The sequence below is a fragment of the Eublepharis macularius genome, chromosome 5 (assembly GCF_028583425.1).
Source record: "Eublepharis macularius isolate TG4126 chromosome 5, MPM_Emac_v1.0, whole genome shotgun sequence".
Classification (NCBI taxonomy): domain Eukaryota; kingdom Metazoa; phylum Chordata; class Lepidosauria; order Squamata; family Eublepharidae; genus Eublepharis; species Eublepharis macularius.
The window spans coordinates 172,511,964-172,526,073 of NC_072794.1; the positions used below are offsets into that span (position 1 = coordinate 172,511,964).

The 14,110-nt window shown below is 46.3% G+C and overlaps 1 protein-coding gene across 1 annotated transcript in view; it reads left to right on the plus strand.

The window, feature by feature from the left end:
* The window catches only part of LOC129330449 (BPI fold-containing family B member 6-like), a 35,764-nt gene that overhangs the window by 8,063 nt on the left and 13,591 nt on the right, over nucleotides 1-14,110 (plus strand). The window contains exons 4-8 of the mRNA XM_054980483.1: nucleotides 180-284; nucleotides 5,312-5,455; nucleotides 5,660-5,723; nucleotides 7,018-7,078; nucleotides 10,668-10,759. Coding sequence (XP_054836458.1) covers nucleotides 180-284; nucleotides 5,312-5,455; nucleotides 5,660-5,723; nucleotides 7,018-7,078; nucleotides 10,668-10,759 — 466 coding nt within the window. The remainder of the gene's footprint in view (nucleotides 1-179; nucleotides 285-5,311; nucleotides 5,456-5,659; nucleotides 5,724-7,017; nucleotides 7,079-10,667; nucleotides 10,760-14,110) is intronic.

Consider the following 14,110-nt stretch of genomic DNA (forward strand, 5'->3'; position numbering starts at 1 on the left):
AGGTCCCCAGGGATTTGGCCTGGATTCCCCAATATCCTTCCTCATCGCTTTGCACACCATTTTGGAGTTAAGAAGAGGTCCCCCCCCCTTTCTTATGGCTGCTCAGTTCCGAGCCTTTCCCATTTCGCCATGCGCTGGATGTGGTCCTCCCTTCATTGCCGGGTGTGTTTGTCTCACAGGCTGAAAGTGAATGATATTCGACCTCCGAACGTCACGGTGAGCTTTGTGATGAAAGTGGGAATGCGGATGGAAGTGATCTGTCAGCTGACAATTGCTGGGAAAAGGTAAGTGATAGCCCAGTTTTCTAGAGTGCCTTCAAGTCATAGCTGACTTATGGCGACCCCTGGTAGGGTTTTCATGGCAAGAGACTAACAGAGATGGTTTGCCATTGCCTGCCTCTGCAACCCTGGAGGGTACGAGAGGATAATTTATAAACAAAAGAGTCCTCAGGAGTATACTAGGCCATTGCTAGGGTTTTCAAGTTCCAAGTGGAGCCTGAAAGTCTTACCAGTTAGTCTTACCAGTTGCTGGCGATTGGCGGGAGGTGACAACCCCTGGCGATCACCTGCCACCAGCAGGCAACACAGCAAAGTTTACACTGGGCATGCTCTCGGGGGGTCGTGTGCAGGCATGGTCCCGCACTTGCTACAGACAATTTTGACCCCAAATGGGCCAGAATTAACACCACGAGAAGCGTGGGGGCATGCTTGTGGCCGACCTGGTGATGTCACTTCCAGGAAACGACATCATCATGCCTCCCCAAGAGCATGCATGTGTAAGGAGACTACAACAGATAAGTCCTAGGCCCTCTCCCTCTCCCTCGGAAGGTATAGGTACCCCTTATTGGGAACCCCAATAACAAGTGATCTCCAAATTACAGAGATTAGTTCCCCTGAAGAAAATGGCAGCTTCAGAGAGTAGACTATATGGTATACTATAGATATTGGTGAAATCCCTCCTCAGATAGCACCCTCCTCAGCAACTGCCCTCAGTTCTCCAGGAATCTTCTAGGCTAGTGTCGGGAACCATAGCCCTTCTGGGAGCATTGACTGTTTCCTCTCCGGAGGGAGACCCAGGGGGGGCAGGTCATGGTGGGTAGCTGCAGGCATGACATCACTTCCAAGAAAACCCAGAAGTAATGTCACTCCTCTCTGGAAATCCCTGGGAGCTAAACCATAGAGTTTCCAGCAATTTCTAGAGAGAACTGATGTCACTTCCTGGTTTTCCCAGGAAAGGATGTCCCACCGTTGGCCTGGCAGCCATTAAAAAAATTCTCCTGGCATCATGGAGAGGGCTAGCAGGAAGCAACCACTGGGGTCTGGGGATCTGTCTAATGATTCAAAGATAAGCTAGGAAAAATGCAAACAAAAGGATTTCCCCAGAATCCACTGAGCTTGGGCAAAGATCGAGTTTTTTCTCTTTTATATCACTGCTGTTTATTGTGATCATTGTTTTTATTTGATTACTTTGTCTTATTCATTTATTTGCATTGTTTATAGTCCGCCTTTCTCAATGAGACTCAGGGTGGATTACTCAGAATATGTCAATAAAAAATTCAATAAACAATACAATAGGGTACAGAAATTTGAAAAAAAAAGGAGGCATCTTATACAGAGCTGAAAAATATGCCAAAACAAAGCATCAGCGACTTAACAAGTTGCCAAATTAAACAATGCAGAAACAACCCAATAGGAGCATACAACAACAGACAGTACAGAGAAGTATAGTCTATAGTTCCCATCCCAACGAAAGCACCACTCTGAACCATTTCCTTACAGTACAGCCCTATTACTTGTGTCAAAAGGCCTTTTGAATAATGTAGTTTTGCATTGTTTGTGGAAAGCCAGGAAAAGGTGCCTTGAGTTAGTGACTGATTTGTCTATTATATTATTAGTTTATTAAAATATCTGTACATGACCTCATTATATTTATGCCTGACACTAGGGGAGCATCAAAGGGGGGGCACGTAGTTTTGCAGCATCTAAAACCTCCCAAGCTGCTGCCTCCTCCACTCAAGGTGACACAATGAATAGGATGATGTCAGACGTTCATAGCCCCCAACGCTGGAGATGTTATCACATCAATGAGGACAAGCGAGGAACAGTGGCTGAATGGAGAGCTGCTGTAGCATAGTGGTTAAGTGGTTCAGCTGCGAATCCACACTCTGCTGGTTTGAATCCCGCTCCTGTCATGAACTCAGTAGGTGGCCTTGAGGAAGCCACTACTGAGCCACTAATCTGTCTAGGAGAGCTGTATATAAGTGCAGTTATTATTATTATTATTACTACTACTATTATTATTATTATTCGAATTATCCAAAAGACAATCAACAATAAGCAGAGGTCACGTGTTGTTGTTGTTATTTGTATGAGTGCAATGCAAGCACTTTCACAGGCATTGCTGAAATATAGCCAAAATGCTTTCCCCCCTGATATTCCACACCACCTGCAGCCCCCCCCCCAAGTCATTTGATTTATATACCACCCTTCAGGATGACTTAACACCCACTCAGATTGGCGGGAGGTGACAACCCCTCTGGCGATGACTACTTTAAGTCATGAAACTGGGGGGAAAATGTCAGAGATCCTTCAAAGGATCTTTAATCCATGAAGTACAAGAGCCGTGGGGTTCAAAACCGAGTAATGTATTGTTTACAGGAAGGAGAGTATTAAGATCCCTCCTGGAACTCACCCTCCACCCTTCCTGATAGCGTTTGCCGCAATGTTCTCCAGGCAAGCTATGTGACTCTGGTGTAGTTTTGGGCCCTGGATTGTCCCAGTTAAAGCATACATCTTTGAACAAAATGGATTCCAGACCTGTAGATTCTCTGTAGTTTGCTGTCAGATCCTCTGACTTTTGCTGAGATTGCAGTGGTGCAGCACCGAGCCATTGGCCCATTTCGCACAGCAGACTTTAAGCAGGCAGTGCTGAGCATTCATGCTGATCGGTGCAGAAACAGCTTGGGGTCCCAACATTTTGCACTGCATGACTTCGAGACAATTGGACGTCTGCGGACAAGTTGAGATGTGTCTTTTTGGAGCAGCATTTTATGGGGGCTGTAGCTGAGGTCATTTTTTAAAAAGAAAATTTCACATGCATCCTAACATTGCAATGTTAGGATGTCTCTCTCCCTCCCTGTATTTTCTGATTGGGCTGTTCCGTGCCCACTAGAGAGGCAATTGGTGGCAGAGTTCTGGGGGGAAACAGGAACTTTTAATGCTTGTTCCACTCTCATTTATTTTTTTTTAAAGTCAAGCCAGGAAAGAGTTAAAATGCTGCTCCTCGCGGGGGGGGGGGGAGGGGGGCTTCCTTGCTGCTTTGTCTCTAAATGGCTGTGCAAAATGCTTGTTTCCCCCCCCCCTTTGGCATTCAGATTAGCCTGAAACAGCTGGGAGGGAGGGGAAAGCAGTCATTTAACTCTTTCCTGGCTTTTAAAGACAGCAGGGAATAAACAGCAACATTAGGACTTGTTCCTGGGTTTGAAAAATAAAATAAGAGAGTGCGTGCATACCCGGGAGGAAGGAAGCCAAGGGAGAAGCAGCCTTATGACCCTTACCTTGCTCTACTGATAAAAATGGTGGGAAAGGAGTTCAGAGAGCTGAGGAGGGTGGGAGTGGTTAATTCCGCACAGACCAATCAGTTCCTGGGGGAAAGGAAGTAGGGGGCAGGAGAAGCAAGGCAAGAGTTTCAAATTTCATTAAAAATTCGATAGTACCACTGTCAGGCTATGGATGACAGGATATGGCAGACAGATCCCTGGATCATTTCCTCAAGACACAGGTCCTTGGTTAAATGACTTTTATTCAGAAATCAGATCTTCTCCATATGCACAAGCCCATAAATTTACTTAGAGGCAAGGAACCATCTAAGCAGTAGAGGAATAGAGGCTTGAGGAAAGTACAGGTCTAAATACTCAAACATTTCCCTCCTCCCTAACCCACCAGTTTTGAGCAGGAAGAGGACTGGGAAACTTTTGCTAGAGTTTATACATCAGCTAGACAAGAGAGAAAGAAAGGTAACCTTTCAGACACCCAAGTTCATTTTGGTGAGCCTCAAAGAAATAGATTACTGAGCTGTGTTCTCAGGCTGGGAGAGGGAGAAATGAAAGTGATGCACATAGCATTTACTTAGAGGAAGGAAGGAAGGAAGGAAGAAGTGGAAGGAAGCCCTGCTGATCAAGGAAAGCTGGGCTTCCATTCGGGTTTCCAGGGCGACAGAAGGAGGGCAAATAGAGCTCAGGCATTCCCCTGGCTCCATTGCCAGGGGAATAGATTGCTGGCGCCTGAGTGTCTGGATCCTCGAACCAAGCCCAATCACCCCAATCCAGGCCTCTCCCGACCGCTGGATCATTGGCCGTGGGCGATCACGATCCACCGGGTCACGATCGCGTGATTGCCATTATCGTGGGGTTTTTTTGTTCGTTATGCGGATCGTGTCCATCTCTAGTCTGAACAACTGCAGAGAGGACAGAATTACCTAAACAAATATAATAATAATAATAATAATAATAATAATAATAATAATAATAATAATAATAATTCGATTTATATACTGCCCTTCAGGACAACTTAATGCCCACTCAGAGTGGTTTACAAAGTATGCTACTATTATTCCCACAACAAAACATCCTGTGAGGTGGGTGGGGCTGAGAGAGCTCTGAGAGAGCAGTGACTGACCCCAGGTCACCCAGCTGGCTTCAAGTGAAGGAGTGGGGAATCAAACTCGGCTCTCCAGATTAGAGTCCTGTGCTCTTAACCACTACACCAAACTGGCTGATGAAGGTAATGATGTCCGCAATCCAAAATCTGCAGAGGTGTAGCCCAGTACTGATGAATTCCATAATCTGTCCCTGATAAACTTCCTTAAAAGATCTTCCCTCTTTCTTCACCATTGAGCAAAGAAGGAGGTGCAGAATGCAAGTGGAAGGATGAGCACATTGTCAGGGCTAATGAACAGTGAGGAAAGCATTTTTGACCCAATCTGAGCAGTCAGTTCCTAACACAGAGCCTGGCAATCCATGCAGAAATGCCTTTCAGTTGAGTGGATGTCATATGCAGGAATGGAAAACTGTTCTGCACCATTCCACATTCTCACACCCTGGATTTCCAGATGAAAGTTTCTGCATGTAAAAAGACTCAATGAGGTACCTGATAGAAAACCACTCTCTTGTCTTGAATTTATACAGTAACCACTGGAAACCACCTTGAGCCATGAGGAACATGGGGTGTTAATATATTAATAAATAAAACTGAATTTTATAAAAATAAGCCAGCCGCTATGTTGCTAAATAACGACAATTCATTTTCTGCAGCTTTATTGGTGGCAGTATGGAAATCACCGTGAAGTCTAACATGACAACGATAAGCAAGATGATCATCAAGGATAAGGTCATCAGTTTTGAAGTGACCAAGTGCACTGTAGACCTGATTAGCTGTAAGACCAACCTTCCTAGCAAGTGAGCACTGGGCAGACGCCCTCCGATACAAAGGGCTTTGATTTCACACTGGCTGACAGTCCAATTTCAGAGGTGCCCGGAGGTTCCCCTCCTTTCTTCCTGGTCTTGGCATGGTGGAAAATTATGGGGGCGGAGAGGAAATGTAAGAGGTGCTTTTGGCAGTTTCGATCCTAATCCTTGTGTTCATATCTTTCTTTTCTGCAGCATGCTTCCAAAGATTGTGAATAAGTTTCTCAACTCTACCCTTGGGAAAGTATTGCCTGGCATGGTAAGTCTGGTGAACTCATCCACACATTGACAAAGGAAAGCCCAGGTACTTAACCACTCTTCTAATCCTCCAGCGGCTGCCTGTTAACTGCAGCCTCAGAAAATCTTTTCATTTGAATGAGCACAGCCAATAACACATCCAGACTTACAATGGCCTTGCCTGAGAGCCAGTTTGGTGTAGTGGTTAAGAATGGCAGGACTCTAATCTGGAGAGGCAGGTTTGATTCCCCACTCCTTCGCTTGAAGCCAGCTGGGTGACTTTGGGTCAGTCACAGCTAGAGATGGGCATGAACAAACTAAAAAAAGCCACAAACAGCCCAATCTGCTGTTCGCGAACAAGCTGTTTGTGAGGCCCCATTCTAAACGAACAGGTGGTCGTTGCAAGCCTCGTTCCTTGCTATTCATCAAGCCAGTCTGGCACCTGCAATCAATTCCCTTGGCAACTGGAGGCAGGGACTGCCTGAACTCTGTCTGAACTCCTGCTGTTGCCCTGGAAACCCCAATCTAAGCCCAATGTAGCTTGATAGGCAGGTCTTCCTTTCAAGTGTGGAGCTCCAAATTCGTTACAAGGAAGCAAAGAGTGGGGTGTGTGTGTGCTCCCAGCTCTGCTTTTACAGACAGTGAGGGAGAGACAGTTGCTGTTGGCATTTTGAGAGAGAGACAGGGTGAGTGCATTGGAGCTTGAATTTTCTTTGTGTGTGGTGGGATAGGGATCTACCCCTTCAGGTTCCAGGGCTGCTGCCAAGCTCTGGGCCAAGCTATTATTTATTACTGGTACCTTTCCTGCTGCCTGCTCAGGTAAGGTTTCTGGGAGCGGTGTGGTAGGGATCTTGATGGGTGGAGGAGAGCCTGCTGGCCCCCATGAACAATGAACATGTTTGTGAACAGGTCATGTTCATCAATGTTCGCTGTTCGTTGTTCGCAGATGGCAACGAACAACGAACACCATGTTCAGGGTTTTTTTCCTGTTGGTACCCATGTCTAGTCACAGCTCTCTCAGAGGTCTCTCAGCCCCACCCACCTCACAGGGTGTTTGTTGTGGGGATAATAATAACATAATTTGTAAACCTCTCTGAGTGGGCATTAAGTTGTCCTGAAGGGGGGTATATAAATCGAATGTTGATGTTGTTCTGAAAAGCTAGGAGGACGCCAAGGGCAGTACTGGCAGGTGCCATCGCACTCATGGGCGCTATGTTGAAGAATCCTGCATAGGCAGAGTCTGCTGCAGCGCCCTCTTGATCCTGTGAGCTTTGCTGTTCCTTTTCAGTGTTGTCTTCTTCTCTGTTCTCTTCCAGATGTGCCCAGCAGCAGACAAAGTGGTTGGTCAAATGAAGGAAAAAATGTTGACTGTGTGGAGTAGGTTCTGCCATTCCCTATAGAATGTTATGTTGCTTGTTTGGTAGTTTTTCTTCCCCTTAACAGCCTGCCAAAGCCTGGGGGCAACTAGACAATATGGGGCGGAGTGTGGGGGAGGAGCCAACGCTGCAGCCATGACTGCAGGAACAGTGTCTGGCGCTTAAAGCTTCTCTCCCGTGCTCTGGTCTGTCCTCTGCTGTTGCTTTCTTGATGGGCTCGACTGAGCCCAGGAGAAATAGCGCCCCCAAGAGTTGTGTTCCAAAAAGTGCTAGTTGTAATAATCTCCACCAAAACAATTCCTCCGGTCGCCTTTCAATGAATATTTTGGATGAGTATTTTGATGCTGTAGAATGTGGCCTTGCTTTGGGGAGGACCACAGGACAAGGTCTTGCTGCACAAGATGGAAGTCCTGCCCCAGGGCTGTGGGATGGTGGGTCTAGGGATTCAGCTCCCAACCCTTGACAAAGTGCATTTCATGCCTTTGCCAACGGTGAAGAGCCTGAGGATGATCTTGGATGCTGTGCTTTCAATGGATGCTCAGGTCACGACCGTTGCCAGGTCTGCCTTCTTTCACCTCTGGCAGGTCAGGCAGTGCGTGCCCTCTCTCTCTTCCCAGGACCTGGATTCAGTGATGTATGCAACGGTCCCCTTCAGACTGGACTACTATAACTCTCTCTATGCAGGGCTGGCTTGGGCTTGATCCAGAAATTGCAAGTAGTCCAGAATGCAGCGGCTTGTGTCCTCACGGGTACACCGTTTAGGGCGCATATACATCTGGTGCTGAGTCAGTCGCGCTGGCTTCTGGTTGAGTTCCAAACCCAGTTCAAAGTTCTGTTCTTGATATTTAAAACAGACTGGAACCAACATACTTGTGGAACCTCTTCTCCAAACATGTCCCCCGGAGGGCCTTGCATTCTGCGGTTAAAAAGTTACTGGTGATCCCTGGTCCGAGGGACATTTGCCTAGTCTTGACCAGGGCCAGAGCTTTCTTGTGGCCTTGGTTTGGGGAGGACCATAGGATGTTGTCTTGCTACGCGAGCTCCCACCTTCCCTCCCTGAATCCTCCGAGCAGAAGGTGCTCAGGTTGTAGAAAGCAGAGGGACCTTTGCTGGATGCCTTGGTGAGCCACTGTGCGTGAGAGCCAGCAGTGCTGGGCTCAATGGACCAGAGGATAAAGTGTGCTTCGTTTCAGGGGAAAGGACCGTAGTTCAGTGGTAAAGGACATGCTCGCAAGCCCAGTCCCCTCTGGTAAAGGGGGTTTCGGGTTTCTGAGTGGTGGAAGATCCTCTGATGGATTCCTTGAAGACAGCAGCAGTGGGCAGGACAGGCCGATTGCCCTATAATATAAAACAGCTTCCTATGCTACGTTGTTGACGTGTGCTATTGACAGACAAGTGGGGTGATTCATTCAGTTCTTTCGATGTTGCGGGGGCTGCAGTCATATGTAACAAACAAACCAGGTTGTGTGCAAAGAGAAGAGGGAGAAGGAGATCCTCAGCCAAAGCTAAAGCCTTCCAATAAATGTACCATGAATTGTTCATTTGGTCTGAAGGCAACCGCAGAGTTTAAGGCAGCCAACTTGGCTTGAGGCAGCAAGGAAACCTATTTTAGCTGAGCCAGTTCCATCGAATGACTTGTGCTTAAAGAGGAGCGCTAAGATGGCCGCTTGTCATCAGGGGCTTTGTGGATACAATGACCTGCATGCAACAGACAGATGGTTGTGTGAACTGGCTTTTAAGTAAATAACTATGGCAGGAGCCACAAAAGGTTGTATGGACGGGAGAATTCTGAAGGCACATGATTATGAGAGGGTTATGTATGGATCCAGTCTACTGCTTCCAAACCTTGCTGTTTTCTGGGAAATGTGTCTGCCAAGGGATACCTTCATAGAGCCTAGGAATCTAAGGGCATGCTTCATGATGCAGAATCGGTTCAACAAGGCAATGGCCAGGTTTATTGAGGTCCACATCTCTTTCTCTCTCTCTCTCTCTCTCTCTCTCTCTCTCTCTCTCACACACACACACACACACACACACACACACACACACACACATGCACACACGCACACACACACACCATGAAAAGAGAATGCATGCTGAGACTGAACCAAGCGTTCCCTGCTGCTGCATATTTTGCGGGGAGATCAGCAGCAGAGGGCAAGCTGCCTTTTGAAGGAAAGCTTTACCCACCATCTGGATCTTATCATGGAAGAACCAAAATAAGCTCTCCAGGAGGCTTCCCCAAGAAAGCCATGAGTAGGTTCAGACCAGAAATGAGAGAGATCGGATGTGCACCTGACATCCGCCACTGACAGATCCAAACTGGGAGAAGGGGGGAGGGGTTTCACTCTCACACAGGGCCAAGCTACACACGACGAATGACACTTGAACTGTAGTAACGACACGAGACAGGGTCTGGATGCAAAGTCTGTCCCTCCAACATGGAGGCGAGAGTTTTATTCACTTGTATTCAGGAACTCCCGGATGCCCAAATATGGTTACAAGCAACAGTTACAAGTTACACATTCCATTCTCAGCCAACTAAGCAGAATATGCTGCGATCAGACTTTTGTCTTATCTAGGAAGCATGACGGAAAGAAAGGTACATCATGAGCCTCTGAGCATAGGAGAATGTTACTTAGAGCGTATGGGAGTATTGTGCTCTGTGAATGGTGAGAGACTTATTGTTACACATTTAAACTACTCCCTGAGTCTTCCCATGTGGCATGCCAACTGACCAGGAGATCAGGAATGTAGAAATGTAAAGAGCAATTAATGGAGGCTGTGTGGCATGCCTACTCCGGCCTACATTGAACGGCAAGTGGATTGAGTGGAGGGCAAGTGAACAGGGAGAAATATACTTGCTGTTCAAGTGTCATTCGTCATGTGTAGCTTGGCCCCCAGTTTCCCTAGTTATGACTGGCCCTCCCCACACAGCATTGCTAGCCTGTTAAAGGAGAAAAGGCAGGTCACAGTTTCCGCTGACCTTTTTGCTTTAAAGAGCCAGTACATTTCAGGGGTAGTGGTGGAGGTCCCAGCTAGCAAAATTGTGTGGGAATGGAAGAATTAAACCCCCCATGTTTTCCAGGTTTTTGTACAGCTGTTGAGCTTAAAATATGTTGGGGAAGTCTGATCCTGAAGCTGTTTCGAAGCTCTGATCTCATGAGCAGGGATGGGACACACACTCTTTCTTGCAAAGAGTCTTGGCAGCAAATCTTGGAGAAATCATCAACTACTGAGAATCCAAATAACAGAGGAGCTTTCACTCTCGAAAGCTCACCCCCTGGAAATCTAGTTGGTCTCTAAGGTGCTAACGGACCCGAATCTTGCTTCTCTACTGCAGACCAGCACAGCAAGTTGCCTGAAACTAGTTTGACTAGTGACCTGCAGGTCTTCAAACCTGACCCCTAATACTGGAAAGCAGATTTGGGGCTGACTTCATGTTCTGCAAGGAGACTCCTGTACCGAGGCAGAGCACAGAGTACATATGGGTTGCCTGCCAAGTGCTTTCCAGAAACCCACGAGCAGCACAGGAATGCACCACCTGCTGTGTGAAAGAGTGAAAATAATGCTCTCTTATCATTTTACAGATCAACAGCCCATTGGCGATCTAGGATTTATCTTGTATGCTTTGACTGGCTCTCCAGTCATCTCTTCAAAACATGCAGGCATATGTTTTACAGTAAGTTCAACTCTCTAGTTTAGTTATGATCAGGGCTCATTTTGAGGGGGAACGCGCAGGAACGCAGCTCTGGTAGTTCTCCAAGGAGGTCACATGTCAGGTTGCCCCGCCCACCTGATTTTTGGCCATTTGGGGCCTGTTTTGGCCTGGATTGGGCCCAAAATAGCCAGGATTGGGCCTAAAACAGCCAGGATTGGTCCCAAAATGGCCAGGATTGGGCCTCTTATGGGTGGTGGATCACTCTCCCGCTCAGCAGCAGCCCAGTTCTGACCATTTGGGGCCCCTTTTCGGCCATTTTCAGCCCCTTTTGCCATTTTGGGCCCGGTTTCAGCCCTGAATGGCCAGGATTGGGTCCAAAACAGCCAGGATAGGTGAGGTCAGGGGGTGTGGCACATGCAAATCAGTTATACTAATGACACACTTCCGGGGATGGCAAGGGGCGTGTCATATGCTAATGAGTTATGCTAATGAGTTGTGCTAATGAGTTCCTGCAGCTCTTTTTCTGCTAAATTAGCCCTGGTTATGACTATGTGTGGGTGGGGTGGGAGAGATGCTCTTGGTAGAGAGTCTGAGACCAAAAGTCTCCAGCTTGGTGGAACCTGTGGACACTTTTGGAATTTTGGCAACAGGTAGTAGGTGCAGCGTTGCCTACTCTAGTGTGGGAAATTAGTGGAGATTTTTGGGTGCTGCTGGAGGGTTAGGGGTTTGGGGAGGAGAGGGAGATCAGCAGGCATGAAATGCCCAAAAGACTTACCTTCTCAAGCTGCCCTTTCCTCCAGGGGCCGAAAACCAAAGAGGCTCTTGGGAGTTGGAAAGCAAAACAAGGACAAAAGTCCACCCCGAGTTACAATTGCTCACTGGGTTCATATAATTAGTAATGCAATAAAGTGCTAAGTACTAATAATATCACACACAGAATACTAAGTGGCACAACCCACTCAATAATACAAAGTGAATTATGATGCTTGGAATCTGGTGCAATTAAAGTGCTGAAGCTATATATAATCTGACGTGCAAAAATGCTGGTACACCCCAAAATGCTGGTACACCCACTCAATGATATAAAGTTAATTACAATGTTTGGAATCTGGTGCCATTAAAGTGCTGAAGCTATAAATACTCTGAAATATGCAAAAACCTCTGGTCCCTATTTTTCTCTGGGAAGTAGAGGAGACCGCAGAGAGAACACCTTGTAGGAAATCGACTTTAAAAACGCTGGAAATGAAATATGGAATATGGCCAATCTCCTTGAAAAAGGATAGGCGAAACAGGATTTAACAAAAGCTAGCAGCCTGTTGGGACAAACTTATCCCCAAATAATTCTTCCCCTCCTTGGGGACCGGAGGAAATCGGTTCATCTAATGTCCAGCGGACCGTTCCTCTCCCAAAAGAACAGTCCCAAGTGCTCACATGCATCAAAATCCTAGATGGAAGTGTTCAATGTTCCTCCTTATTAATAACTTTGACATTTCCACAGGTCTCTAAAACCAAGAGAGGTGTAGTCCTCCGACTCCAATCCTCCGGTCCCCAAGGAGGGGAAGAATTATTTGGGGATAAGTTTGTCCCGACAGGCTGCTAGCTTTTGTTAAATCCTGTTTCGCCTATCCTTTTTCAAGGAGATTGGCCATATTCCATATTTCATTTCCAGTGTTTTTAAAGTCGATTTCCTACAAGGTTCCTCTGCAGTCTCCTCCACTTCCCAGAGGGAACACCTTGTAGGAAATAGGGACCAGAGGTTTTGGCACATTTCAGAATATTTATAGCTTCAGCACTTTAATGGCACCAGATTCCAGACATTGTAATTAACTTTATATCATTGAGTGGGTTGCACCACTTACGTTGTAACTGAGCTTATTACTCTGTTAGTACTTGTTAGTACTTCTGTTAGTATCTGTTAGATATGATTAGTACTTAGCACTTTATTGCATTACTAAATATATGAACTACAGTAAGTAATTGTAACTTGGGATGGACTCTTGTCCTTGTTTTGATTTCCTCCAGGGGACCTGATCTCTGTAGAATGGAGATCAGTCGTAATTCTAGGAGAACTCCAGACACCACCTTGAGGTTAACGATCCTATGGGGGTGCCACAACAAAATGACGTCACTTTGGGTCAGCTGGAACAAAGGGGGAGTTTTTTAAAGTTTAAATCACCCTAAGCAAAAATGGTCACATGGCTGGTGGCCCCACCCCCTGATCTCCAGACAGAGGAGGGCCATCTAAACTCCCCTCTGTCTGGAGATCAGGGGGCGGGGCCACCAGCCATGTGACCATTTTCAAGAGGTGCCAGAACTCCGTTCCACCGTGTCCCAGCTGAAAAAAAGCCCTGTTTAAGACTTATCAACTTTACTGTAGCATAAGCTTTTGAGAATCACAGTTCCCTTTGTCAGATGGAGGGGGGCAGTCTCAAACAGATTGCTGCAGGGCTGTTTTTTTTAAAAAAAAAATATTTTCCAGTATTTTCAATAACAATAAAAGAGTTGACATCCCAGATTTACAGAGTTTGTAACTATATTCTAGCTATTATGGTTATTTAACATAAATACGATCCTAACTTTAGAGTTATTATTTCTTACAAGTTTTATCCATACATGAGTGAAAAATGTACCATTCTATATTTTTTAAATCTATTACTACCTTTTGATGTGACATTGCTTTAGTGATTCAGAACAGATCATTTGGGTTATGATTGGAAAAATATCTATATATTTGATATTGAGTGTTTTATTATGCGGCAGGGCTATACCAAATCATGAAACATTGGTAGGTTCAACAGAGAGCTAAGCGGTTATAGAAATGGGCACATTCTGCGGCTCAAAGAGCCTCCCGGGCTCTTCTTAACTGGAGGAAAACGAGAAGTGTGGGGAACTGCTTGTTTTTTTTAAAAAAGGAGAGCCCTGAAATGGACTCTGAACATTGCTGCAGGGGGAGGAAGAGTTCTCCCTGAAAAACCGTTTGGGGTAGGGGGCGTTATTTTGCCAAATGTGTTGCTGCACGTGGAGTATTCTGTGCATGTGGAGCAGAAACATTGGCACAATAACTCCCCCCCCCCAGCAGCACAGTTTTTCATGAGAAAAATGCTTCAGGGGAAGCAGGAACCCTTTCTCACCCCACGCTGATATTCCAAACCCATTTGAGCTCTCTTTTTAAGCAAGCAGTTCGCTGCAGCTGCTGTGTGGCTGCAGAGATCAAATGAACACGCTTGCAAACCAGTGCGGGGGAAATGTAATGTCTAGTTTGGGTCTTAGCAGAAGGTCCGGGTGTCAGTGCTCTGTGGACCAACTTCTTTCCCTTCTAGAGCAGAAGAGTGTCATTCAGCTCCTATAGAATTAGAGGCTGGGCAGTGAAGA